The sequence below is a fragment of the Oncorhynchus mykiss genome, chromosome 23 (genome assembly GCF_057628025.1).
Source record: "Oncorhynchus mykiss isolate SJ-2025 chromosome 23, ASM5762802v1, whole genome shotgun sequence".
Taxonomy (NCBI): domain Eukaryota; kingdom Metazoa; phylum Chordata; class Actinopteri; order Salmoniformes; family Salmonidae; genus Oncorhynchus; species Oncorhynchus mykiss.
Window position 1 is genome coordinate 11,438,337 of NC_143044.1, and position 25,711 is coordinate 11,464,047.

At 40.4% G+C, this 25,711-nt stretch overlaps 1 protein-coding gene and 1 pseudogene across 45 annotated transcripts in view; one reads left to right on the top strand and one right to left on the bottom strand.

The window, feature by feature from the left end:
• The first annotated feature begins 2,747 nt into the window (after positions 1-2,747).
• LOC110502442 (zinc finger SWIM domain-containing protein 8) overlaps positions 2,748-25,711 on the top strand; it is a 41,572-nt gene continuing 18,608 nt past the window's right edge. For 42 of the 45 annotated variants that reach the window (XM_090216882.1, XM_090216877.1, XM_090216892.1 and 39 more), the window contains exons 1-8: positions 2,748-4,718; positions 15,808-15,961; positions 16,432-16,526; positions 19,521-19,693; positions 22,469-22,576; positions 22,946-23,027; positions 23,374-23,494; positions 23,610-23,811. In XM_090216882.1, coding sequence (XP_090073008.1) covers positions 4,541-4,718; positions 15,808-15,961; positions 16,432-16,526; positions 19,521-19,693; positions 22,469-22,576; positions 22,946-23,027; positions 23,374-23,494; positions 23,610-23,811 — 1,113 coding nt within the window. In that variant the 5' untranslated portion in view covers positions 2,748-4,540. The remainder of the gene's footprint in view (positions 4,719-15,807; positions 15,962-16,431; positions 16,527-19,520; positions 19,694-22,468; positions 22,577-22,945; positions 23,028-23,373; positions 23,495-23,609; positions 23,812-25,711) is intronic. The other 3 variants (XM_090216872.1, XM_090216896.1, XM_090216870.1) reach the window with 1 other exon arrangement.
• On the bottom strand, positions 10,897-11,761 carry LOC149972508 (uncharacterized; annotated as a pseudogene).

The window sequence follows — 25,711 nt, forward strand, 5'->3', positions numbered from 1 at the left end:
CGATAACAACACCCACGCGCTCCAGCAGGTATATCTCACTGGTCATCCCCAAAGCCAACACCCCCTTTGGGTGCCTTTCCTTCCAGTTCTCTGCTGACAGTGACTGGAACGAATTGCAAAAATCTCTGAAGCTGGAGATTTATGTTTCCCTCACTAACATTAAACATCAGCTATCTTAGCAGCTAACCGATCGATGTAGCTGTTCATAGTCCATCTGTAAATAGCCCACCCAATCTACCTACCTCATCCCCATATTGTTTTTATTTACTTTTCTGCTATTTTGCACACCAGTATCTCTACTTGCACATCATCATCTGCTCATTTATCACTCCAGTGTTAATCTGCTAAATTGTAATTCCTTCGCTACTATGGCCTATTTATTGCCTTACCCCCTCACGCCATTTGCACACACTGTATATAGAATTTATTTTTGTTCTATTGTGTTATTGACTGTACACTTGTTTATTCCATGTGTAACTCTTTGTTGTTGTTTGTGTCACACTGCTTTGCTTTATCTTGGCCAGGTCGCAGTTGTAAATGAGAACTTGTTCTCAACTAGCTTGCCTGGCTAAATAAAAGTGATAAAAGTGATAAAAGTGATAAATAAATAAATAAATAAAAATATATATATATATATATATATATAAAAATCTGATAAGGAGTATGTATGAAGGGTTCACTTGCCAGGTCACTTCCAACAGAAAACTTAATGACAAACTCCATCTCAAAACTGGAGTATCCCAAGTCTGCTTAAGATCCCCTCTGCTTTCACTAATAGCCATTGATTGGACCATGAATAGAGTCACAGCCCACCAAAAAACAGGGATCCAGTGGAGCCCATTCGCTCAACTGGAGGACCTGGCTTTGGACTCTGAAAGTCAAAAGCAAATGCAACAAAAAACAGATTGACTATAGGAAAACAGCAGGCAACTTGGCCTCAAAATAAATGTGGTTAATATCAAGATTCTGACAATAAAAAACAAATCCCCCGGAAAAACTCCCAATTGATGGGAAAACTACTGAAAACGTGCCTGACTGTCTACCTTGGAAGCAACATCAGCACTGACGGGGGATTTTAAAATATGCTTCAGCAAAGCTCGACATGCTTTCATGACACTCCGCCCCATATGGCTCTCATCACAGCTCTCCTTAAACATCAAGATTCGCACAATTCCTAATCAATAAACTTCCTGTCTTCACCAACAACTCCCTGCGTTACATTCTGAGGATATGGTGGCTAAACAAAATATCCAACTTAAGGAAAAAAATGTATACAGGAGGCTTATTAGCAATGTAATCAGTAGAAGGAAATAGAGATGGATTAGACATAGAGTACACTCAGTAAAGACACATCAAACATAAGACAAGCACTGGACTATTGCCTGGAAACTCAACTTTGAATTGTATTAAATACTACGTTGGGCAGAAAAAAACATTTGAATCTGGAACGTTTCCTCTTACGACCAGAATGTTGAATACGATTATATTTTAACGCACTTTACCGGTTATCCATGCATCTTGTCCTTTTGGCGGTAGGAATGTGAGACAATACATACACTTTTCAAAGCGCTGGTAGTGCATTCCGATTTTTAACACCTGAAGCATGTGCACAAAATAAAAATACATGCACGAGATGCATGCATACTTGCCAAGCTCGTGCACATGTTTACATAATTCTGAGCATGCTTCAGGTGATAGAAATCTGAACGCACTACCTGGCTTGGAAAAGTTTATGTAATTATACTGTCCTTTAGATATATTGTTTCCCGACATAGAATTCAATGCAATTCAACGTTGGGTTTCAAGGCAAATTGACTTCAACCCAGAAGAAAAAAGAAAGCAGGGAAGGCCTAAAAACAACTGGAGATGCTCCACTCTTCAATGACAAAGTAAAGTGGGGGTCTTCTGGCTAGAGGAGAAAGTCCTTGCACAGAAGAGAGTGAGGTGGAGATCCATGCTCCCAAGGGGACAAAGAGGTTTAAGTCAAGACTCAGACAGGGGTGGGTATGTGTTGTAGATGTCTCCCATGCTACCTCCAGAGGTCGTTTGGGAGACATCTCTTAAAGAGAAATTTGAATCAAGATTTCTCTTTACTAAGTATCTCTCCTGGACCTATTCTGTGTAATCAAAGTAGTGTAAAGAGACTCTAAGTAAACCATGTTTCACTTCACATACTTAAAGGCCCAGTGCAGTCAAAATTCTGTTTTCCTGTGTGTTGTATCATATTGCACAACAGCTGATGACACTAACACTGTAAAAGTGTGATTTCCTGATAGTTGCTGGTTGAAAATACAAGCTAGGACCTTCTTATCAGCAGGTTTTGCATGGGTGGAGTTTTGACTTGCCAGGTGCCATCACCAGGCGTTATAAGTTATTATAAACTGGGTGGTTCGAGCCCTGAATGCATATTGGGCAAGAAAATACATCAGCAAATCTATAAATCAGTACCTAGTACAATAGAATGTTAAATACGAAATATGCAAAATATACAAGCAAAATATACATGGCAAGTGAACACATGGCTCATCTATGGTTTGCATGTAACAACGCCTGCATAGGCATTAGCAAAATAACAGAAGGCTGAAACATAACATACTTTTTGCATTCATACTTTAAGCATATAAAGTTGTCAAAACCAATTAGGCCATGAATGCAATCATAATTTAGTTTTGTCCAAAGGGCAACTATTGACCACTCTGAAATCTGAGTGGTAGTTAGGATAGGGTTGTGAAAAGGGTCAATTTTGGTGGCGTTTATGCCAAGATTTGTACAGTCAGATGAGAGTTTGACGCTAGCGAAAACGAGGCTGAAGTTAAAATCAGCTGATAGAGGCAACAGCCAAGCTTTGCTGAAGCCAGCGAGAGCAGAAGAGCCATCTTCCCGACCAGGGAGAGTGGAAGAGTGGGGGACTGTTGAGACAATTTGGAGGGACCCCGGTGTCGTTCGAAGGCTCGAAGACACAACGTGGGAACGGTAGGACTACCGGTGTCAGTAGGGAAGAAGGGTCTTTTTTTTTTCAGTATTCGGACTCGGAGTCATCGGGAACCAGTGGGGCTCGAGCGAAGAAGCTTTTAAAAAAATATAAATACAAAGGCAAATAAATTCGAGTCAAGTCTATTAGCTAATAGAGTAGATGTGCAATCCAACAAATATAAAACTAACCGTGCACCACTTACCGAAGACCGTTGCTCGAAAATAGTATGTATTCAGTCAAGTTTGACGGATGTGTAGGTCTTTAAAGGTGTCAAGGTAAACAAACACCAAAGCCCCTGTTGGAGCGGGTGCTGCTTTAGCTAGCTAGCTAGCTAGGTCTTTGAGACATGGATTAGGACCAAGGGTATCCTGCCAGAGACAGTGTTTGAAAGAATATTAGCCAATTTTTACGATGTTTGCCACAAATTAGAACTCCTAGCTACTACAATTGTGAATAATGACAATCGAGACTCTTGTATTTTTTAGATGTTAGCTAGCTGATTTAGCAACCTATTCTTGTTGGCCAGTGTTCGCTTACTACTGTAGTTAGCTGGCTAGTTAGCATTAGCAGATAGTTTAGCTAGTTGGCAGTTTAGCTAGTTGGCTAATGCTAGCTATTAGCAAGCTATCAGCTCCTCACTCACTACTCAAGCTTGTCTGTCAAAGAAAGCTACCGTCTCTCATTCTATCTGGATTTCACTTGTTATTTTATTCACGTTCTATCCACAGGGGAAATGAAATAGGCCTGCTAGGTTGTATTGCTTGCAAGCTTTTGGAACATTATGTTCGGTTGTCTCGAGAAGGGCAGTGTGTAGCACAGCTGATTCATCGAGGTTGGAAATGGAGGAAAACAAGTTACGTTTATGTAGATTTAATTTTAAAGTAAAGTACAATAGCTGACGTCAATATTTATTTGGACAAGTTGGGTTAATCGTAGCCAATGTAGAAAGTGTTAAATTAAAATTAGTTAGATAAGAACCCTATCAATATGTGTCTATGGGCGACTTGTAAGTGAGTGGGGGTCGTCTCCCTCGAAGTACTGTCCACTCAACTAGACAGTCAAGCAGAAACAGTCCAACTTGAAACTGTGTGGTGGTAGTGGACAGAAACTAAATTGTTACCGGACTAGGATCAACTTTCTCAGACGACATGGATATACGGTGTCTCAGATAAGTTATCACCCTAAATGGCAAGGCCTTGGTAAGAAAGATGAGGAAAAAGGTCAGTGAGTGACCTAGTTGTGCCTCTCTTTTCCAGATATACTGAATACTAATGTGGTACAATTTGTGACAAAGTATTTTTCCCCCTACTGTTTAGAATGGATATTATTGTTTTATTGTGTAGCTCGCCAGCAAGACTACAGTGAGCTCTCAGCAGTGTTTTGGTTGTGTTGCGCTCACCCCTCCCCCAACTTTTACTGGAGACTTGTGGAAGTGTTCTTTCCTTCTGCTGCCTGTCAGTGGTGGGCCACTCTCACCCTTTTTATTTTTTTTAATCCTTTGACGGAAGGCCTTGGCTATTGTACAGTCCACTTGAATCCTGTGTTATATAGTCTACAGTGGATGTAATGGAACTAATGTTCGCCGAGTGGGAAGACGGAGAAAGGTTCTCCTTCGAAGATTCTGACCGGTTCGAGGAGGACTCGCTCTGCTCCTTCATATCAGAAGCTGAGAGTCTGTGTCAGAACTGGAGGGGATGGAGAAAACAGTCTGGTGGACCAAATTCTCCTACAGTTAAGATTAAAGGTAAACACACACATTATATTACTCGTAATCACATCCTCTTGTTACACTTTCAGTGTCCTCATATTGACCTTTGACCACTTAAAACCACTTGATGCCTGTTGCCAAATAACATTGTGGTGGCCAGCATGGGTTCTCCTTTCTCTCATTACTTAAAGTGCCTGTGATGATGGATCCAAATCATCTGAAAGCCTGTCTTGAATCAGAATTTGTTGTTTGTCTAGGACGTCAGTGTTTTCTTGTGAAAATCTCAAACAAACATTACACTCATGCATTAGCCTGTTTTCAGAATAGAAAGTTCACAAGATACGTCAATGTAACTATACACATCAATCTCCAAAGTAATTTATAAAATGTAATATTGCACATTATCTTCACTAAGCCAATTTATGCTTGATCTGAAAATGTGGTCGGAGGCACTGTATGGATGGTGTGACGCAATTACGGAGCCTCTGGCAGCACGCAGAGGCCAAATTTAGCTCTGTACCGCATCACCGTGCGACTCACAACATTTGTAACAATGCAGAGGGCTCTGTATAGCTCCACATTGACATGATTGGTTGACGGTAGGTGAGGGCTGGAGGTCCTATATAAATACAAACTCACTTCGTTGACAACAGCTCTGCGCTGCTCCGCGAAGCGCAAGAACTATGAATGCACTGACTTCTGCAGAGGCTGTATCACTCTAAATGCTGCTCTGCCAATGAAGAAGTAGTGCCTTTTATTGTACATTTGAATAATGGTGTAGGCCTACAATTGTAAACTGCTTTGATCAGTGTAGCCTAGTTAAAAATAATTAATTTGGTCCTAATTTCCAGTTGGTTGTCCTGTCATCATTTGACCATTGATCATTTAGGCTTTGTGCATTTTAGTTTAGTTTGGCCTTCCTAGGATACCATTTTCCCAGAATTGAGGCATTGCAAGCTTGTTCTCTCAGAATGAAGCCCATTTGTTGACTGCACAACAACAGCCCATGTTGCTCTGCTGCTTATTCTTTGGAGAGTCCTCAAAGGGCTCTGAACTCATCAGTATGGGACACTTTGCCAATGGGAGTGCAAGTGCTGGCTGCCCATGTCACTGAGTTCTCATTTAATTTAGGCCTATTGGCTGTGATGTCATTGATGATAACCCATAGTTTATTTGCAGGATAGTTCCTATAATACTTGCATAATGTCATTTCTTTCTACATCCCCCTAACCTCAGGTCTACAACATTGTCCTCCAAAATGTATTACTTACTTTCTCTACCAAAGTAGATCATGTTGTATAGGCTAGGCAGCCTACCGGTTAAGAGTGTTGGGTCAGTAACAGAAAGGTTGCTGGTTCAAATCCCAGAATAAAGTACGTGGAAACTCTAACCGTGCCCTTGAGCAAGGCACTTAACCCTTATTTGCTCCAGGGGTGCTGCACTACTATTGCTGATCCTGTAAAACCACACATTTCACTGCACACATCTGGTGTATGTGACATGCATAAATACTGAACAAAAATATAAACGCACCATGTAAAGTGTTAGTCCCATGTTTCATGAGCTGAAATTAAAGATCCCAGAAGTTTCCATATGCACAAAAAAGCATATTTCTCTCAAATGTTGTGCATACATTTGTTTACAACACTGTTAGTGAGCATTTCTCCTTTGCCAAGATAATCCATTCACCTGACAGGTGTGGCATATCAAGAAGCTGATTAAACAGCAGAATCATTACACAGGTGCACCTTGTTCTGGGGACAATAAACGGACCCTCAAAAATGTGCAGTTTTGTCACAACACAATGCCAAGTTTTGAGGGAGCATGCAATTAGCATGTTGACTGCAAGAATGTCCCCCAGAGCTTTTACCAGAGAATGTAATGTTATTTTCTCTACCATAAGCCACATCCAACGTCATTTTAAAAAATTTGTCAGTACGTCCAACCGGCCTCACAACCGCAGACCATGTGTATCCGTGCCAGCCCAGGACCTCCACATCCAGCTTCTTCACCTGCGGTAACATCTGAGACAGCTGATGAAGCTAAGGAGTATTTTGGTCTGTAATAAAGCTCCTTTGTGGGGAAAAACAACTTTTGATTGGCTGGGCCTGGCTCCCCAGTGGTTGGGCCTATGCCCACCCATGGCTGCACCCCTGCCCAGCCATATGAAATCCATAGATTAGGGCCTAATTAATTTTTTTCTAATTGACAGATTTTTTTGTTTGAACTGTAACTCAGTAAAATTGTTAATTATTGCATGTTGCGTTTATTTTTGTTCTCTCTCTCTCGCTCTCTTTTATTTATATATATATTTATTTATATATATATTTATATTTATTTATATATATATTTATATTTATTTATTTATTTATATATATTTATATATATAAAAATATATATATATATATATTTATATATATATATTTATATATATAAATATATATAAATATATATATAAATATTTATTTATATATAAATATATATATATATATAAATATTTATTTATATATATGTATATATATATTTATATATAAAAATATATATATACATATATATATTTATATATATATATATATATATATATACATATATACATATATATATTTATATATATATATATAAATATTTATTTATATATATATTTATTTATATATATTTATATTTATATATATATTTATTTATATATATATATATCACACACATTTTTTTTAAACTTTGGTTTCATTGAGCATAGTGCTGTTGGAGTGACTTAATCTGTCAATGATTTGTAATGTTGGCCGACCTGGCTGTGTGGGTGGAGTTGTACACTGGGGTCCGTCCGTCCGTGTGTGAGTGGGGGTCCTGGAGTCTCAGCTGAGTTCTCTGAGCTGGCTTATTGGACGGCAGCTGGGGAGGGGTAAACAGAGCGCCGACCCGTGTGGGTTGTACAAGCAAGTAAGGAACCGGCGGGGGGGAGAAATATTTATTAGAAGCCTCAGCTAGGGGAGTTTGGGGGAGGGTGTGTGTGCGGTCAGGCCTGTTTGTTTACGTTTAAGGAGTGGTAGGGGAAGGGTGGAGTGGAGTCAGCTGTGGGCTGTATAGAGGGCTTTGTCTTGTTCAGGTCATTCAGTTCAGAGCTGGGGATTGTGGTTTAGTAATACAAAACCCAATTTTATCAATCTTGAAGGCTAGCTTATATCTACTGACCCTGGTTCAATTCCAGGCTGTATCATAACCCGCCGTGATTGGGAGTCCCATAGGGCGGCACACAATTGGGCCAGCATCGTTAGGGTTTGGCCGAGGTAGGCTGTCATTGTAGATAAGAATTTGTTCTTAACTGACTTACAGAGTTAAAGGTTAAATATATTTATTTATCTCAATTGCTCAAAATGTAGGGTATGGTTAGGGTTTTGGTTAGGCCCTATGCATCTGTTGGCTCTGTTGATTTCTTTCTAACCACAGACTGGAGAGAGACAGTAAGCACACAACCTACTGGGTATGTGTGTGAGCAGCAATCCTTCACCACTCTACAATGGAACAGCTATTTGAGCGTGGCACCCCCCCTGCTCTCTCCTGATTGGTCAGTAAGGAGTTAGTCACCATGCAACTGGCAGTGACTGGATGGCAACAAAGACTCTGCGAGACCCTGTTACGGCACCCTCGCTGCTGTTACTGGGCTCCCCCTATTTTTCTCTTTCCCTCTCTCCCTCGCTCTCCTTCCTATTTGTAGCTTACATGGGACAGGGGAGCAGGTGTTTATAGTAATGCTGAGCGATTTAACCAAAATGTTGTTATTTTCCCAAAGTTATTAATCAACAAAATTGACCGATGTCTGTTCAATTACTTTAATTCCATTTATTTTTTGTGAGCTCAACGTGTTGTTTCTCTAGAGAGAAATCAAATCATTCATGAGATAAATTAGGCTAAGAGCTTTGTGGGACGCTGGGCTGCTTGGAAGTTGTAGTTTTCATTAGGCAAATATTGAACTTAAGTTCAGTGCAGAAACATGGTAATGAACTACAATGACCATAATCCATTGCGCCTATTCTTTCTGACCACAGACCGAAGCGCATATACACACAGACCGCATGAGAGAGGAATAGAGAGCAATAGTAATGCTGTTTTTTTGTAGGTACTAACAGAGGCTACCTCTGCCATGGCTTGATGGCCAAAGCCTATGAGGAAATATTTATTTTTATTTTTTGTTTAGGCTTTGTGGATAAATGCTGAAAATAAGGTCTGTAGTAAACACAGGTTTAGGATATCTTAAATGTTTTGTTCTATGAGAATCTGATCACATAACGCCACGTTTTGTGAATTTTGAAGCATTTATGTAATCAAAACAAGTAAAACGCTAACGATGTGTAAAAAAAATACATTGCATGCCGTTGTTGTCTAGCTAACAGGCTTAGTTTACTTTATCAGACAGACCTTATCAACATCGTCTGGGAACCGAAAAAACTAGCATCTTCCTGCTGAAGAGAGATGGTTGCAGCCTGGAGCAAACCAAAATAACATCCTTGCGTTTTTGTTCAAGCTGATAAGCAGAAAGCTAACTAGCTTTTTTGGCGGACTGCAGCATAGACAACTTTGCGTGGTTGGTGTTGTGACTTGAAAAATGTTGCGACTAATGTATTTCCATTTCTGAAAGCGACTTATCAACTGACTTATTTTGAGCACATAAAGGTCATCCATCTTAACGGACTGATATTATCTCATAGTAGAACATTTATAAGATCTCCCAAGCCTGCGTTAACCTCAGACCTTATTTTCGGTGTATATCCCAAAACCCCATTAATTTCCCTCCATAACAATGCCTAATATACCAAAGTTATAAAATGCTAACTAGTTTGGGACTACAAGCTGGCGAGCTCTATGACACTGCCAGTTTGTGAGGTAGCTCTACCCGATTTGATAGTTGATGTTAGATAATAAGCAGTCTTGAAAGTATGCCTTATCTACTTGGAAGAACTTGTCAAATGAAAGAACTAGTAAAACTACTAGCTGAACTAAATAGGATGCTGGCTGGCTGCTACTGCCTGAGCAGAGATGTTTTTAAAGGAATTTAAAAATAAGTAATCAAATAAAAACAAAGTAATATACTTAACTTAAATATTTTATTAAAGTAAGTCATGTGAGTTAATGATGGATAGTGATAAGCAGTAATGTGCGTTCACTACCATCATGGGCCTCTTATTAATTGTTAATATTCATTCAACAAACTGTCAGTGTCAGGAAAAAGGCAGTTGATGGCTGAGGGAAGCTCAAATCATTTTAATGTCATAATTTTATAATGTATTAAATGTTTTTTGTAACAAAACCGAATAAAAAAAAAAAAATAGAATCGAAACGGCACCAATCACTCAGCACTAGTTTATAGTGATGTAAGCCACCTTGGTTCTCTCTGTTTGAAAAGCTCAAGCCTAATATCTAATGCAATAGAATTCACACAACTGCCTCAGGCTTAGCCCCTAAAACCTTCTATGTTAGGACAGGGATGAGGATAGTGTCCACTGAGGGCCAGGGCTTTGTTTTGGGTGTGTAGTAGTTGTGTGCTGGGCCTAGCTTGGTTGTCAGCTTATTTTATTTTCTGAGGATTGGGTCAACATGAAATTGAGAGACAATGCAGCCTGTTCTGCGTCATCCTGAAAATGGAGTCATATCTTGTCAAAACCTTTTTTGTTATTCAAACATGAAATCTTTAAAGACTTGCATCAACACATTTCCTTTTTAGGCATTAATAACCAAGTCTGAAGTGTTTGAGCATTAATTTTAAAACATTTACTAACAATTTAACACCCGTTTGAATAAATTGTCCAAAACATGCGCTTAATCTCATTACCTGAATGGTCTGAAAACATCAAGAACATTAGGAAAGCTAATACATTTTCACATTTAAAAATATTGATTATTAACAGTCATGCACAGTTACTTGAAACACTATAATATAAATATATTTTTAAATTGATTTGATTTTGACTTTCTCTCATTACCGCAACACCTTCCGCAATCTACAACCTAATATTTTTGATATTTCATTGAAACCTGACATATTTTTAAAAAATGTGGCAAGCCTGCATTTAAAAGCAAACTACTATTTTTCCTTTCATTAAATTAACATAAAATGTTATTACCTGTTGCGGTAATGATACATATGTTTTGGTATTGAGGTTGATGATTTCGGTAATGATAATAAGTATACTAAGACTGAGGTATGGTTAAAAACAACATTTATTGTAGAAGATATGAGATATTGGCACAATCATGGATTCAAGTTCAAACAATTTTATTTTGCAGTGCTTCAAAAGTACCTACCAAACAGGCTAAAATCAGAGAACACATACAAAAACATTAGAACAGCACATGTCATTGTCACTACACACACTGGCCTGTACATTGTCCCTTGGGGATGATATTTCTATGACCCCCAAGCTGGTGCAGCTTTATCTTCAAGCCAAAGTTTTCTTGCGCTTTGCAAGCACATGTTTCTCTATCTGACTCTTCGCTGGCCAATCCAAAGTGGCTTTTCAATTTAAAGAATTGAGCCTTGGAAAGGTTGTGCCTTGGATTCTTAGACAGAAATCTTCTTAGAAGATTTGCCATAGTGTCTGTTAAGGCTCTCTTACGGAATATCTTGGCCTTTTACCGAACTTCTCTGGATTTCCCATTTATTACAGTGGAGATGAAGGAAGCGGCTAACAAGTTTACGCATTTGTCTTCTCTGGCTGTTATTGGCTAATGTTCTCTGATGACCTCTCTTTGTAGTTTTCTTCTGGACCTTTCTGCCTTCCATGTTGACAATTACCTGCTTCCTCTTGGCCATCATCTCAAGTCTTTTCAGTCTTTTCTTTATCTCTTTGGTCCTCTCCAGCAGCTTCTCTTCTGTGTTGCTCAACTTTGACCTCAATTTTGATATTGTTTTCTTTCTTATGTTCTTCTTTTTGTGTGATTCCTTTGGGGTAGATATCTTCATTGGTCCTGGTGTCTGTAGAGATTAGAGGTCGACTGATTACGCGGAATGGCCGATTTAATTAAGGCAGATTACAAGTTTTCATAACAATAGGAAACCGGTATTTTTGGACGCCAATTTTGATGTTTTTTTTTTTTTACACCTTTAACTAGGCAAGTCCAGTTAAGAACACATTCTTATTTTCAATGATGGCCTAGGAACGTGGGTTAACTGCCTTGGGTTAACTGCCTTGTTCAGTGGGTTAACTACCTTGTTTTTAGGGGCAGAACGACAGATTTTTACCTTGTCAGCTCAGGGATTCAATCTTGCAATCTTACGGTTAACTAGTCCAACGCTTTAACCACCTGCCTCACGAGGAGCCTGCCTGTTACGCGAATGCAGTAAGAAGTCAAGGTAAGTTGCTAGCTAGCATTGAACTTATCTTATAAAAACCAATCAATAATAATCACTAGTTATAACTACACATGGTTGATGATATTACTAGTTTGCATATAATCGATGCGGTGCGCATTCGTGAAAAAGGACTGTCGTTGCTCCAACGTGTACCTAACCATAAACACCAATGCCTTTCTTAAAATCAATACACAGAAGTATATATTTATAGAAATTTGCATATTTAGGTAAAATAAATCCAGGTTAGCAGGCAATATTATCCTGGTGAAATTGTGTCACTTCTCTTGCGTTCATTGCACGCAGAGTCAGGGTATATGCAACAGTTTGGGCCGCCTGGCTCATTGCAAACTAATTTGCCAGAATTTTACATAAATTTGACGTAACATTGAAGGTTGTGCAATGTAACAGCAATATTTAGACTTAGGGATGCCACCCGTTAGATAATATACGGAACGGTTACGTATTTCACAGAAATAATTAACGTTTTGTTTTCGAAAGGATAGTTTCCGGATTCGACCATATTAATGACCTAAGGCTCTCATTTCTGTGTGTTATAATTAAGTCTATGATTTGATATTTGATAGAGCAGTCTGACTGAGCGGTGGTAGCAGGCTCGTAAGCATTCATTCAAACAGCACTTTTGTGCGTTTTGCCAGCAGCTCTTCACTGTGCTTCAAGCATTGCGTTGTTTATGACTTCAAGCCTATCAACTCCCGAGATTAGGCTGGTGTAACCGATGTGAAATGGCTAGCTAGTTAGCGGGGTGGAGGCTATACTGTTACACTGACAATACTAAAGTGCCTATAAGAACATCCAATAGTCAAAGGTTAATGAAATACAAATGGTATAGAGGGAAATAGTCCTATAATTCCTATAATAACTACAACCTAAAACATCTTACCTGGGAATATTGAAGACTCATGTTAAAAGGAACCACCAGCTTTCATATGTTCTCATGTTCTGAGCAGGGAACTTAAACGTTAGCTTTCTTACATGGCACATATTGCACTTTTACTTTCTTCTCCAACACTTTGTTTTTGCATTATTTAAACCAAATTGAACATGTTTCATTATTGATTTGAGGCTAAATTGATTTTATTGATGTATTATATTAAGTTAAAATAAGTGTTCATTCAGTATTGTTGTAATTGTCATTATTACAAATACATTTTTTAAAAATTGCCCGATTTAATCGGAATCTGCCTTTTTGGTCCTCCAATAATCGGTATTGGTATCGGTGTTGAAAAATCATAATCGGTCGACCTCTAGTAGAGATGTCTCTCTTTTTAGGAGTTGAGTTGATGGCAGGGACATTTACCTGCTGAGGTGAGAATGACTGTTCTGTTGTGTCTTCTTAAAGATTTAGAAAAACTTCTTCATTTTGCTTCTTGAACATGTTGAAGTGTGTCATCTTCCTCGCTTGATGGCGTTATGTCCAAAACTGCTTTTAGGTTTTTCTTTCTTCTGTAATACCTTTGAGTTTTCCCGGCACTCTTCTTTTCATGTTGCTTCTTTGTCAGATCTTGAGTTTTCTTGATTTTACAATTTAGCTTTTGTTTTTGATATCTGGAAATGGAAAGGAAGCATGACATGAAATGAGAATGTCTCAAAACATGGGAAAAATCTTACTGTTATGGACACGTCATCCTATAGTGGAGACTGAATGGCTTACTGACTGTGTGTGTATATCCTATAGAAGGGACTGAATGGCTTACATCGTGTGTGCATCCTACAGTAGGGACTGAATGGCTTACAGATTGTGCGTGGACATCCTATAGTATAAACTAAATGGCTTACTGATTTTAGTGTGCGCATGTGTAGACTTCCTAACACTGTAGGGTATTGACTTCCTATAGACACTATGAGGGCATAGACTAATATATATATGCGCTAATTACGCTTGCTGTAACCTCTCCAACCCCTAACCCTCTCTGTCCTTCTGTACTCTTCCAGCAGTTCTGGGTTGGTGTAAACTTTTTCTCTGAATTTTGTCAGCCTTCGCTAAAGCTTTCTTTTTGTCACTTGCTGACTGTCTGCAATTAAACCAGAAAAAAGCTAAATATCAACAGTTAGTAAATAATATTTAAATGAATAGTTCATTATTTAAAAAAAATATAGTCTGTATGATTAAATTCTCATTACCGAAACAGAAGTTCTCTCTACCGCAACTGGCCTTATATTGCAGCGGTAAGTGAGAATGGTGTTGCGAAGGATGAGGAACCTTAGCATGTTATGCTAACAATAGAGAAGACATGAAGACTAAGCAAATATTTACTCAATGTACATAATTAGACATTAATGAAGTATATTTTCATAGAAAATGTTACATCTAACGTTTTACTAAATGTGGAAAACTACATGTTTCGGTAATGATAATCAATACTGTCGTGTATGCAGGAGAATGTTTAACTTTTAACTGGAGAAATATAAAGAGATCTGCTGGTAGCCATCTTGAAGGTACTGGCAGATGTGTTGCTTCAAAATCAAACTTTATTCAACATTTTGTGTGTGTGTAAACAGTATTTTAAAAATGCTTGTGGAGGATGAGAACATCAGTCATGGACACTTCATTTTTCCAATATTTTTTTCTTTATTATTATACATGAATATTCAGTTTATAATTTTTGTAATTTGAAAACATGTAGAACATCTGCTTAAATTACAACATAACATACATTCAGACATAGCTGGACGCCTTGCGCTAATGACAATTTTAGCAGAAAATGCAATAAAATACAAAAATAATGAATTCCTATGTTGAAATTACTCTTTGTGCATGGTAGAGAACACTATCTTATGATATTTTGTTATATTACTAAATTACATGTTTTATATTTAAAATCATTACTGCCATGGTATTTTAATGGTTTCATGAGAATGACCCACAAGTGGTAGGTTTATTTAAAGGTATACTGCGAGAATCTGGCAATTTGTTTTATTTTTATGACTGCCTACAGTATGAAGAAAGTTAGAGGTAGTTAACTAGTGCGAGCCAATGCTAACTAACTTTAGGTCAATGACTGGAAGTATACAGGTACTGTAGAATATACTAGATGGATTGCAGTGCCATTCCCTCATGCTTCTTCGTTAGCATAAGTCTCCCTGATGAATTAGATTGCAAGGCTGCAATGGTAATAATTTTTACAGATTAAGATTTATATTTGCAATTTTTATGGATTGTGGCTGACCTTATGGTTTCCCTAGTTGTCAACACTACAGTCCAAGCCAGCTGAAGATAGGGCTGTTTCTGGGTAGGAAACTGTCTAGGATTTTTTTAGTGTCAGTTTTCTTTTCAGGGTCTCTGTAGCTTTTGAAGAGTGCTGTGTTTGGAGAAGGGGTTGTGTGCATTCAGAACCCCTCAGGAAACCCAAACCCTTCCTGGGCTGACAGGACAGGCTCCCGAAGGGGCTGCAGGTTTGGCAGCTGTCCTGTGCTCTGAGAGACCAAGGGAGCTTGAAGTTCTAAACAGGCCCAGCAGGTTTTTCTGACCACGTGAACTGACCTGTAACATGGGAGTCCAGGTTTTTCCTCCCAACTAAGGCTGATGGTTTTTCCTGGACAGTTCACATGGTCAAGAAAAACTCTGGGCCCTAGTCATGATGAAGTCCAGGCCAGGACCATGTTGAAAGTGTGGAGGCTTGCACCAAGGCAATGTTTTGATAGGTTTACCATGGCTTCTGACCAGCTGAACCACAGCCATCAGTTTATTTAGACTGCTTTCTTTCCTCTAAATGGTTGATGGCAGAAAAATGTATTCTCTCTTGCTCTCTGTCTGTCTGTTAGATGGTCAGGTCATCCCTCTGGTGGAGCTTTCAGCCAAGCAGGTGGCATTCCATATCCCGTTTGAGGTGGTGGAGAAGGTCTATCCTCCTGTCCCTGAGCAGCTGCAGCTACGCATCGCCTACTGGAGCTTCCCTGAGAACGAGGAGGACATCCGGTAAGGCTGGACATGCGCGCACACGCTCTGAAATCTTGCAGAGATCATCTTGGATTTCCGTAATATATTCAGAGATTTTTATGGGAATTTTGTTAAAGGCCCATTGCAGTCAAAATTCGGTTTTACTGTGTTTTGTATCATATTGTACAACAGCTGAAACTTACACTAAAAGTGTAAAATGAGATCTGTGTTATTTCCTGGTAGTTACTGGTTGAGAATTTACACAGGACCTTTTAATCAGCAGGATTTTTGCATAGTTGGAGTTTTTGCTTGCCTGTTGACATCACCAGGCTGTATTAGTTAGACCATTAAAAGTTCCAAGAGTCACAAACGCCAAATACGCAATTTATACAAATGTATTTTATACAAATGGCTGGCACAACTTCAGAGGGGACATAGTTTTTGGAAAAGTTAATGTCTTTATTTTTCTCTGATCTCATCCCCCTTTCTCTGTGGATCTCCCTCTGCAGGCTGTACTCGTGTCTGGCCAACGGCAGCCCAGATGAGTTCCAGCGAGGGGAGCAGCTGTACCGGATGAGGGCTGTTAAAGACCCTCTGCAGATAGGTGAGCAATGGCCTTCACCTATACCATCTCAGCACTAAGACAACAGTAGCACGGAAGACTGAACTCTCTAAACCTCCTACAAACCTCCACAAAGTCGTCCTGGTCACACATTGGTTGGCTTGTCCCACAGCCACACACTCACCCTTTGGGCTTCAAAAAAACGAGTTGAGAATTTATATAGTTGAGTGTTATTCCCAGGTCAGATGCTGTGTCCACCTCAGCAGTGTGGTGTCCTGGTGGAACTGCTGCATTTCTCTGCTCATCCCAGATGACTGGATTAGAGCAGGCAGGCAGGATGTGTGGGGATTACAGGAGCTTTAATGACCCTAAACGTTCCTAACGGAGCCTTACTCACCAGCTGTGACAGATAGAGTTCAGATACAGCACACCACTCTCACTGCTCATTACTAGGGCCCAGAGTTTATCCTGAGCTCGTGACCTGATCAGGAAAAACTGTGGCCGCTACTGTTTTTATTTTCCCGGTCAGGTTATATTTATCACAAATCATTAGCCATTGACTTTGCCAACCCCCAGTTCATTAGTAGAATGAAAATTTGGTGTAGTGTAGGAATGCTGCTGTACTGTGCCGTTTAAGACATTTCCCAGGTCAATGAATGAAGTCACGGGTGAAATATAGTGCATATAGACCTGCTATTACATGGGGCACCTCAATAGTCACCTAGGATTATCCACAAGCCAAGCAGCCTGCCCCAACACACTGGACATACTACTTAATGATTGGGTTATTAATCCAGTCCTCTCAACATCACTGAGATGCCGGCTAGGATCAAAAAGTCTTACAGTGAAATGCCCTTTTATGCACTGCTCAACAGTGGATCAGTGGTTTATGCTTATACAGTCGCAATAAAAAGTATGTGAACCCTTTGGAAATACCTGGATTTCTGAATAAATTGGTCATACAATTTGATCTGATCTTCATCTAGGTCACAACAATAGACCATCACAGTCTGATTAAACTAATAACACACAAACAATTATATGTTTTCATGTCTTTATTTGAACACACTGTATAAACATTCACAGTGCAGAGTGGAAAAAGTATGTGAACCCTTGGATTTAATAACTGGTTGACCCTCCTTTGGCAGCAATAACCTCAACCAAAGTTTTCTGTAGTTGCGGATCAGACCTGCCAAACGGTCGGGAGGAATTTTGGACCATTCCTCTTTACAAAACTGTTTCAGTTCAGCAAAATTCTTGGGATGTCTGGTGTGAACTGCTCTCGAGGTCATGCCACAGCATCTCAATCGGGTTGAGGTCAGGACTCTTTCTCCACACATAGTGTTGTGTTCCCTCCAAACAACTCAACTTTAGTTTCATCTGTCCACAGAATATTTTGCCAGTAGCGCTGTGGAACATCCAGGTGCACTTTTGCAAACTTCAGACGTGCAGCAATGTTTTTTATTTTGGACAGCAGTGGCTTCTTCCGTGATGTCTTCCCATGAACACCATTCTTGTTTGGTGTTTTATGTATCGTAGACTCGTCAACAGAGATGTTAGCATGTTCCAGAGATTTCCGAAAGTCTTTAGCTGACACTCTAGGATTCTTCTTAACCTCATTGAGCATTCTGCGCTGTGCTCTTGCAGTCATCTTTGCAGGACGGCCACTCCTAGGGAGAGTAGCTACCGTGCTGAACTTTCTCCATTTATAGACAATTTGTCTTACCGTGGACTGATGAACATTAAGGCTTTTAGAGATTATTTTGTAACCCTTTCCAGCTTTATGCATGTCAACAATTCTTAATCTTAGGTCTTCTGAGATCTCTTTTGTTTGAGGCATGGTTCAGGCAATGCTTCTTGTGAATAGCAAACTCAAATGTTGAGTGTTTCGAATAGGGCAGGGCAGCTCTAACCAACATCTCCAATCTCGTCTCATTGATTGGACTCCAGGTTAGCTGACTCAAATGAGCTTTTGGAGAAGTCATTAGCCTATTGGTTCACATACTTTCCCCAACCTACACTGTGAATGTTTAAATGACGTATTCAATAAAGACAAGGAAAAATACAATAATTTGTGTTATTAGTTTAACCTCTTGAAGCTAGGGGGCACTATGTTTGTCTATTGTTGTGACTGAAGATTAGATCAAATTTGCTGACCAATATATGCAGAAATCCAGGTAATTCCAAAGGGTTCACATACTTTTTCTTGCCACTGTAAGTTATGTTAAAGAAAGAGACTTTCACTTAACAAGCAATCTAACCTTTCCCACTGTATTAAACCTTGGAGGGGCATGCATCTTTTTCAAAGACTCCCATAATGACCCAAGGGTTCTGATTTAAAACGTTAACAACCATCTTTGAAAGCAAGCTCTTTCTCTTTATCTGCTCTGAGTGTACTTCGTTGTTTTCCTGCGAGTCCAGGGTATGTTATTCAGTGCTGTATTAGGTGAAAAGCATTAGAGCTCATTGTGAGGTAATGGAAACCATGTCTCTCAGTGGAAGTAGTAGGGGAAGGGAAGTAGGTTAGGGGTGGAGGAGGCATTAGACTGCCAGGGAGAAGCAGAAAGACTGGAACAGAGCTCCGCTCTCTGAAGGGGGCCTATTGTGTTGAATCTGGAATAGTTACGCTGAGTTGTTCATCTAATCCCATTCCCTCTCCTCCTCTTTGCCGGCTCGGCCTCACCAGGAGAATGCTGGCTGCTGTCCAGCGGGTAAAAGCTTTTAGCCAACCTTCCTAATCTCTCTCCCTCCCCCCTCTCTCTCTCCCATCTCCTTGTCTCTCTGTGTGCTTGGAAATACAACTGCCTTTCATTTCCTGTCTGGCAGCCCTTACTGCTGCACAATGTCGGCCAATGGCTGGCTCACTATTAGTGTCAGCCCCAGCACTCTAAGTTTTCCTGGCCCACTTCATCATAATAACACTTTCTCATTCCATTTCTCCAGTCTCATTGTCTGACACAGACAAGCAGATTGACCTTTCAGAGCTGATATTATCCCCTCTGTCTTTCTCTCTCTCACTCTCACTCTCTCTCACAGGTTTCCACCTCAGTGCCACTGTGGTATCGCCCCAGACTGGCCAATCAAAAGGGGCGTACAATGTGGCTGTCATGTTTGACCGCTGCCGCATTACCTCCTGCAGTTGCACCTGCGGGGCCGGGGCCAAGTGGTGCGCCCACGTGGTGGCCCTCTGCCTCTTCAGGATCCACAACGTGAGTTTAGAGTACACACGCACACAAGGCATTACCGCATGAATACACCTATTCTGTACACCTTTGTGCTGTAGTATAGACAGTATATGTGTGAGTGAGTTAGTGTAGCACTGTGTAGTCAAATCCATTTCAATTCAGGAGCTTTTACCCAAACCTGGCACAGACGAGCCATAGCCTATAGACGGGTTGACAACGTCACAACAATAATTTGTGCGCAACTCTTGAGTTAAAAGGCTGTGTTGTCATAGATATCTAGCAACGGCGTCTAGAAGCTGCTGTGCGGTGAATTGTAGATTACTTGTTTCAGCTAGTTATATTTGTTCTTAATACCATGTCTTGTTTTGACTCTTGTCACGTCTATGCTAATATGGCTAGGGTTAGCTAGCCAGATAACCAACAACTGTAACAATTTATTTTAAAGACAAATAAGTGCTTATTGGGAAAATGTCTTTATTTTTTCAATGAACATTTGCAGACGAAATATAACTGGCATGTTATCAAGAATCCTTTGACTGTAAGCCAACCCTGTCTGTTTTTACCTCGTAGTTGCGCACCAATCAGTTTTGTTGGTAAACACCCCACCCGACTCTCCTGATATCACAGTCGAGGTGGGTCTTGCAGGGTCTGATGGGGTGTGTGTGTGTGTTTTTGCAGGAACGTGTGTGTGGGCTCAGTTCAGCCTTTGAAGTTCTGTCCAGATGTACTAAGATCATATGAACCCTTGGCCAAGCTGATTATGCCATCATGATCAGAATCAGAAAATGAACTTTGAACTCTCAATCCTCATATTTATTTTCCTCTGGAAAACAACTCTATCTCGCTCGGTAATCATCAGTCCAGGAGAGCGCCTCGTCTCCCATAGCCATCCCTGTCTTATCGCCCACTTCATCCTGTTAGCTGTTCTGTGACACGCGTGAGCGCACACACTAGTTTTCTTGTGACCATTTATCAGGCGCACATGGACCCTCATTAGCCATTATTGTATTGAATGGGTGGATTGACTGTAAATGAATGAGCAGCTTTCAGGCCCAGATAGGTGTGCTGTGCTATTTATGTTATGCTTAGCCATTTCCATAAATTCAGTCCCCTCACTCTGTAGCCATGAGAGGTGCCATTTTGTCGTGACCAAACCCATATCATCACTCTAAATACTAACCGGGGCACTTATTCCAAAATCTGTTTTAGAACGCAACAGATGTCATTTGTGACTTACGAGTTGCCACTGCCCTCATGAATTGGATATCAAATAATGAGACGTCTTGAAATGAATGCTTCTACAGGTATTATGAGAAATACAGACACACTAGTGCAGTTTTTTGAGGGGTTATGTTAAAATGGGAGCCACTGGTTGTAGATGGGCTTGACCTAGTCCATTATTAATGACCAGTTAAAAAAAAAGTTAATCCAGTGTCTTGAGTCTGTCTCCTGAGAGCACGTTCACACAATGTGTCAGAATATAGTCGCATCTGTTTTTTAAAGGCACTGTGGTTTCAACAGGATATGATCAAAGTGTGCATTTTCATAGACACCAATTGAACCCACAGTCGGAGTCTTCCCTGTTTCTCTCACTAGGGTGCATGTGCGCGCGCACACAGACACGCACACAGTGCAACTTGACAGTGCTCAATTAGTTCCACCTTACGAAACCACTCCAGAAGATCAACGCGATAAACACTGAACACACACACTGCAGACCAGAACTCTTGACTGTTCCATTTGTAAAGCAACTTACATGAACACCCCTAAAGAACTGTTACATCTAACGTCACTCTCTGAAGAAGCATCATCTAATGAAATATTTTGGTCAGAGAACATTCTAATAGAAGCGCTTCACCGGAAAGTTGAGTAACTGCTTCTAAAAGTTTGGGGGTTAGGGAGGAGTGTGCGGGCAAAGGGCATATATGCTGATGATCTAATCCTATTAAAGAGCATGACATTTTCTTTAGCAGAGTATTAGAGCACAAGCATGCCGCTGTTCCTGCTATTTACCCTGGCTCTTAGTCCACACTTAGCCAATCATTATATTCCCCCCCCCCCCCGTTCCTTTTTCTGGTCTCCATCCTGGGCCAGGAATCCTGAGGGTTTCCACTCCCATTCACCACACAGTAGCAGCAGACTACCCCCCCCCCCTCTTTTTCCCCTCTAGTCTTTTTTAATGTCAGGTATATTGTAATTTCTTTCTGTGGTGGTGGTGTCTCGTTCTGTACAACACCCACCCCCCAACATTCCATATTCCCTTTAATGACCTTCTGGAGAGCCAACCAAGAGAATAGGCCTTAATCATCAAACCCTGGCCTGGCCCATCTCGCCAACATGTATTATGCATGGGCAACATCCTCCCATTTGCAAATGAGGGGGATCTCTGCCCTGCTCCACAGTGGAGCAGAAGGTATAGCTAAGCAGTAGGCAGCACTCTCACTGCATTCTTAATAAAGTCATCACACAGCAGAGACCACTCCACAGCCTCATGGTCACAGCTAGCTAAGTATTCTAGGCCAGGGGCCACCAGCCTACTATAGTGTGGGAGTTCTGGTTGTGAAGAGGGATATGGCAGCTCAATGTTTCTTGTTTGTTAACAATGTGTAAGTACAGTATGGTTACTGAACAGTTAATGATTGTGAATTTGAAGTTTGTTGCACACCTACAGTTTTATATTTGAATGATCTGTTTATATTTGATTGATCTGCATTTAAACTCACTGTGTGAACAGAAAACAGAGCAAGATGAGATCCTAAATGTATGCTAATGCCTGTCACCCCTGTATTTATCTGCCAGGCGTCTGCAGTGTGCCTGCGAGCCCCCGTTTCAGAGTCCCTGTCCCGGCTGCAGAGGGACCAGCTGCAGAAGTTTGCCCAGTACCTAATCAGCGAGCTTCCCCAACAGGTAAGAATGTCGAACCACACTAGTTGGCTAAATTGTATGTATTAGCACTAGCAACACTGTTGAATCCCAGACACATTTCTCACTCCCTTTTTTAGGCTTTCCAAAAACTATTAGATAATGTGGTTTATGTACTTAAGTTCACCAAGTTAGTCATAAAAATAGATTTTAGTTGAGTGTAAGAACAATGTTGTGTGTTTTACCTCCCAGTGGCTAGGTTTGTAGCGGTAGCTGACCTCAGCCTGTAACTGGCCCAGTCTCAATACTCCCTTTTGTCTGTGCTACTGAGATAAATAACACACAGTAGCTACATTGTCTCTCTATGTATTGCATTTAGTACTCATTCAAACTTTTCTGTTATTTCTCCTTCAGATTTTGCCCACAGCCCAGAGGCTCCTGGATGAGCTCCTGTCCTCCCAGTCCACAGCCATCAACACAGTGTGTGGGGCTCCAGGTATGCCCTGGCTGTCTGTGCTTCTGTTTGCCTCCTGCAGAGGGCAGCCTCTACTCGTCTCACATGGGTTCATAATGTGGTTGGAGATAATAATAATAATAAGTCAAAGGGCTTCCACTTCCACCACCAATATGAGATGGGGGAGTTGCTTCCCACACCCTCAACTCTAGATAGACCCCCATCTCTGACCATTTGCACTTAAGGTGTTTGCGTGCTTATGTGCTTAGAACACGCTGTAGGGTGGTTCAGATGGGATGTTTCACAAATATCAGCTAAAAACAGTTCTTTACATTTGTTGTATTGTATTTCTTAAGCTTTCTGTTTACTCCCTGCTTTCTGTGTACAGACCCCACTGCTGGCCCCTCGGCCTCTGACCAGAGCACTTGGTATCTAGATGAGTCCACGCTCAGTGACAACATCAAGAAGACGCTGCACAAGTTCTGTGGCCCCTCTCCTGTGGTCTTCAGGTAAGAGAGCAGAGACATGCATGATCAAAGTGGAGTATATTAAGAAGAGGAAAGAGTATGTGTGTGTGGAAATATACTTGCTAATCTTTGTAGCGGGTCTTCCCTCCCGGTGCAGTGACGTCAACTCCATGTACCTGTCATCCACGGAGCCACCGGCTGCGGCAGAGTGGGCATGTCTGCTGAGACCTCTGAGGGGGCGGGAGCCTGAGGGGATCTGGAACCTCCTGTCTATCGTCAGGGAGATGTTCAAGAGGAGGGACAGCAACGCTGCACCTCTACTAGAGATCCTCACTGAGCAGTGTCTCACTTATGAACAGGTACCACACACGTAGACACATGTTACATACATACTTATAAACTGGGTGGTTCGAGCCCTGAGTACTGATTGGCCGACAGACGTGGTATATCAGACCATATACCACGGGTATGGAAAAACATGTATTTTTATTGCTCTAATTATGTTGGTGACCACTTTATAATAGCAATAAGACTCCTTTGGGGTTTGTGATGTATGGCTAATATACCACGGCTAAGGGCTGTGGTATATTGACCATATACCACACCCCGTCAGGACTTACTTCTTAATTATATACAGCAAATTACATGTTTGACTGTTTCAATTGGAGAGGGCTTCACTTTATCCATGTGAACGCACAGAGCCTTCTGACGAAATTAGAGGAATTAAAACTCCTCGCTTCTAACTCACGGGCTGCAGTAGTTGCTGTGACTGAGACATGGCTTGACGGGTCTGTGACTGAGACATGGCTCTTTGGGTTATAGCATTCATAGAATTGACCGAAACGGTGGCGGCGTGTGTGTTTTTACTAGGAATTATATGCATTTTAACCCACGTTCAGATCTGTAAACGGATGGTCTTGAGGTTGCATGGATAGATATACTTCTTCCTAAATGTCGTCCTATACTTGTTGGTCTGCTATCGGCCTCCTAAGCAGAATAATTTCTATGATTTACTTTAAACTAATTGCTGCAATCACAATGTATCGGCAGATAGGGAATGTATCCCGCTTGTCGATTTTAATACGAATGTGCAGTTATCACCCAATAAAAGTACACTAGTAAATGCCCTGTATAACTTTAATCAATTTTTGGGACTAAAACAACTGATTGTTGAGCCAACCCAGGTTTGTATTGACAGTAAATCAACTTTAGATTTGATTATTGTATCAGACCATGAGAATGTCTGTCAGTCAGCAGTCTTAAATATTGGTTTTATGGTAACCTACTGTACTCGTAAGAAATCCAAAATGCTACTAGAGCCAGGTAATAAATACATGAAGGTACTGTCTATGAAACAATACTCAAAGGAATGTTTTGCAGAAGTACTTGGAATTTCAAATCAAATTTTATTGTACACATTTTATTGTACACACACAGCGTGTGCTTCTAGTTCCGACCGTGCAGTAATATCTAACAAGTAATCTAAGAATTTCACAACTACCTTATACACACAAGTGTAAAGGAATGAATAAGAATATGTACATATATTTTGGATTGGTCTCATGTACTAAACTGTGATGTCGATCAAGCTTGGTATCTTTTTAAAGATCTGTTTCTGTCTGACTCCGATTTAAACAAATTTGAATCAGCGGTCAGGGAAATGGATCACTTACGACATCTTAGACCTCATAGGGAAAAGGGATCGCTACCTGGCCAGATTCAGAAGGACAAATCTACAACCAGATTATTATGGTTATATTAACTGTAGAAACCAGGCAAGATACAAAATGGATAAAGCCAAATTCCAACATTACATGTAAGTTGTCATTAACAGCGTCTATCAGCCTTGTAAACTGGAAATGTTAAAGGACATTGGCTCAAACTCCCCATAAGGCAAAATCCTGTAGTATTGGCCTAGATATTGATGATGTTTTATGTTATGACCAGGAAAAGGTTCAAATGATTTTAACATTGTTATTATTTTTTTTACCACGCTAGCCTCATCTCTAGTTAAGAAGTTACCTACCTGCTCTGGACACTATGGCCAGTCTTTCATTAACAACTTTTACCATAGCAAAGGTATCACAATTTGTTTTTGTTTGTGCTGTGCATGGTAACAGAGGACACATTTTCTAATCTACTATGCTTAATAAACAAAGCAACTGGGCTGGATAACCTTCCTGTAAGATTCATAAAGGATAGTGCTTGTGTCACTGCTAAAACGATAACGCATATTGTAAACCTTTCTATAAGTAGTGG